Source organism: Diospyros lotus, chromosome 6, assembly GCF_014633365.1.
Source record: "Diospyros lotus cultivar Yz01 chromosome 6, ASM1463336v1, whole genome shotgun sequence".
Classification (NCBI taxonomy): Eukaryota; Viridiplantae; Streptophyta; class Magnoliopsida; order Ericales; family Ebenaceae; genus Diospyros; species Diospyros lotus.
The window spans coordinates 37504760-37507493 of NC_068343.1; the positions used below are offsets into that span (position 1 = coordinate 37504760).

Consider the following 2734-nt stretch of genomic DNA (forward strand, 5'->3'; position numbering starts at 1 on the left):
TGGATACATAGGGGTTGCACACTGGTTAAAATATTTTTAATTTCTATTTATCATTTGATAAGACGGGGATGCACAAATATTGAGACCCAAGAACCAATTATGTGAGGGGATCGATATTCAACTGTGCAGACTTATCAGCGTGATGGTGTAATTTAACCATATTCAATTGCCAAGAAACTATTATGTGAGGTACATTCGACTGGGAGCCAAAATAATATTTGGGCCATACATGAGATGTACTGGACAAGAGTTGTCCACTTATTGAATTTATTATTCCAAGAATCTATTATGTGAGGAATAATAAGTTTGATAAGAATCCAAATACCCACTGGAATTCATGCCAACATGAATTCGCATTTTCCTTTATTGGGAGTAAGGAATCTGAAAAACTTAGTGGGAGGCACTGTTTGATTTAAAGACCAAAATCAAATAGTTAAGGAAAACAAGATATCTAATAATCTATTTATTTTCTGCAGATACATCAAATGGCTTCATTGCACCCACTTACTAGAAATCTTAATAAGCACCAGTTAACTGGATCAAATTTCAATGATTGGCTCTTAAACTTGAAACCGATTTTGAACTTGGAGAAAATTACTTATGTATTGGATGCTCCTGTACCCTTGCCTGCTAATGATGATGGAGGGGAAAGTGTTCCACAAAACATTACTCAAGAGGAGCAAGATACTCTTACCAAGTGGCGAGATGATGATCTCACCGCTAGGAGTTATATGCTTATTTCAATGAGTAGTGAATTACAGCGTCAACATGCGAATATGTCTAACGCATACTCTATCTTTACACGCCTACAAGAGTTGTATGGTGAACAAAGTCGGAGTGCGAGATATAAGATATCTAAGGCACTATTTAGGGCAAATATGTCTTCGGGAGGATCAGTGGGAGAACATATTCTCAAAATGCTCTCTCTATTAGAGAAGTTGAAAGGTTTGGGGGATGAGTTGAATCCTCACCTCCAAATTGATTTGATCCTTCAGTCTTTGCCAGATTAGTATGGAAATTTCATATCGAATTTCTATATGAATAAAATAGAGTATACTCCAGCTGAGTTAATGAACATGCTTATTACGGCACAAAGCAACATGAAATTGGGTACTGCGATGGCTGTTACCTCTTCCAATAAGACTAGGAAGGGGAAAGGCAAGAAAAAGGCCACACAAGTACCATAGGAGGCCAAGACAATAAGTAAGAATAAGGGAAAAGCTATTGCCAAAGGAAAATGTTTCCACTGTGGCAAGGATGGGCACTGGAAGAGGAACTGCAAAGATTACCTCAGCTCCTTGAAGAAGGAAGCGGAAGGTATGATGATAGTTCACGAGTATTTTTCCATTGCTCATTGTTCTACTTTATGGATTCTAGATTCTAGAGCGACAACTCATGTTTGTGCTTCTGTACAGGATTTGGAGCAAAGTAAAAGGCTCGCAGATGATGAGATCGTGTTGAAGGTGGCAAACGGGGCAAGAGTTACAGCCACGGCTATAGGCACTGTTACTTTATCTTTATTGCATGGACATAGTTTAGTTTTAAACAATTGTTTGTGTGTACCTGGAGCTTTTAAGAACATTATTTCTATTCCTGTTTTAGTGAAAGAGAATTATGAATTTTCTTTTAAAAATAATGTTTGTGAGATTTATTTTGAAAATAAATTGATTGCTTCTGATAATTTTGTCAATGGTCTTTACATTTTGAATGTAACTATTGATGATGATAAAAATCTGCGTGTATTGAATAATAACAAGAGACAAAGGAATAACCTAAATCCCAAAATTTTGTGGCATCATCGATTGGGTCATATTGGGGATGACAGAATCACTAAGTTGGGGAAAGAGGGGCTTCTTGGCCCATTGGATTCTGAACCTTATCCAACATGTGAATCTTGTATCCTAGGCAAAATGACCAAATCACCCTTTGGTGGACAAGGGGTTAGAGTTACAGAATTGTTGAGACTCATACATTCTGATGTATGTGGGCCAATTAATGTAATGGCCTAAGGGGGTTATCAATACTTCATAACTTTTACAGATGATATGTCTAGATATGGATATGTTTATCTCATGAGACATAAATCTGAATCTTTTGAAATGTTCAAAGATTTTAAAGCTGAAGTAGAAAATCAAACTCGTAAAAAGATAAAAGCCTTACAATTAGATTGTGGAGGCGAATATCTAAGTCACGAGTTTGAAGATTTTCTTAAAGTCTCGGGTATTATTTCACAACGCACTCCACCAGGAACGCCTCAACTGAACGGTGTTTCAGAAAGGAGGAATCAGACTATATTAGATATGGTCCGAAGCATGTTAAGTTATTCTAACTTACCATTGTTCTTGTGGGGTCATGCCCTTCTTACTGCAATATACCTTCTAAACATAGTACCTTCCAAGTCAGTTCCTATAACACCACATAAGATATGGTTTGGTAGGAAACCAAGTTTTAAACATGTTAAGATTTGGGGATGTACAGTTTTTGTGAAAAAGCTTAAATCAGAAAAACTTGAGACTCGATCTTTAAAGGATAATTTCATAGGTTATCCTAAGGATACCTTAGGATATGAATTCTATATTCCTGAGCTGCAACAAGTAGTTGTTAGCAGAAACGTCATTTTTCTTGAAAAAGAGTTTATTCAAGAAGATGGAACAAAAAGAAAAATAGAACTTGGTGAAGAGTTCGTCGAACCTGAATCTATCCCACAAGATGTCCAATTACAAAGTGAAGAGCC

General features: G+C 36.6%; 1 protein-coding gene across 1 annotated transcript; it reads left to right on the forward strand.

The window, feature by feature from the left end:
* The first annotated feature begins 485 nt into the window (after positions 1-485).
* LOC127804505 (uncharacterized) lies at positions 486-1010 on the forward strand. The gene has a single exon (XM_052341376.1). It carries the CDS (start codon positions 486-488, stop codon positions 1008-1010), a length of 525 nt encoding a protein of 174 aa, XP_052197336.1.
* Positions 1011-2734: the final 1724 nt, after the last annotated feature.

What these genes read in the sequence shown, in the direction of transcription:
- LOC127804505 (XM_052341376.1), top strand. Translation starts at nt 486, where the DNA reads ATGGCTTCATTGCACCCACTTACTAGAAATCTTAATAAGCACCAGTTA.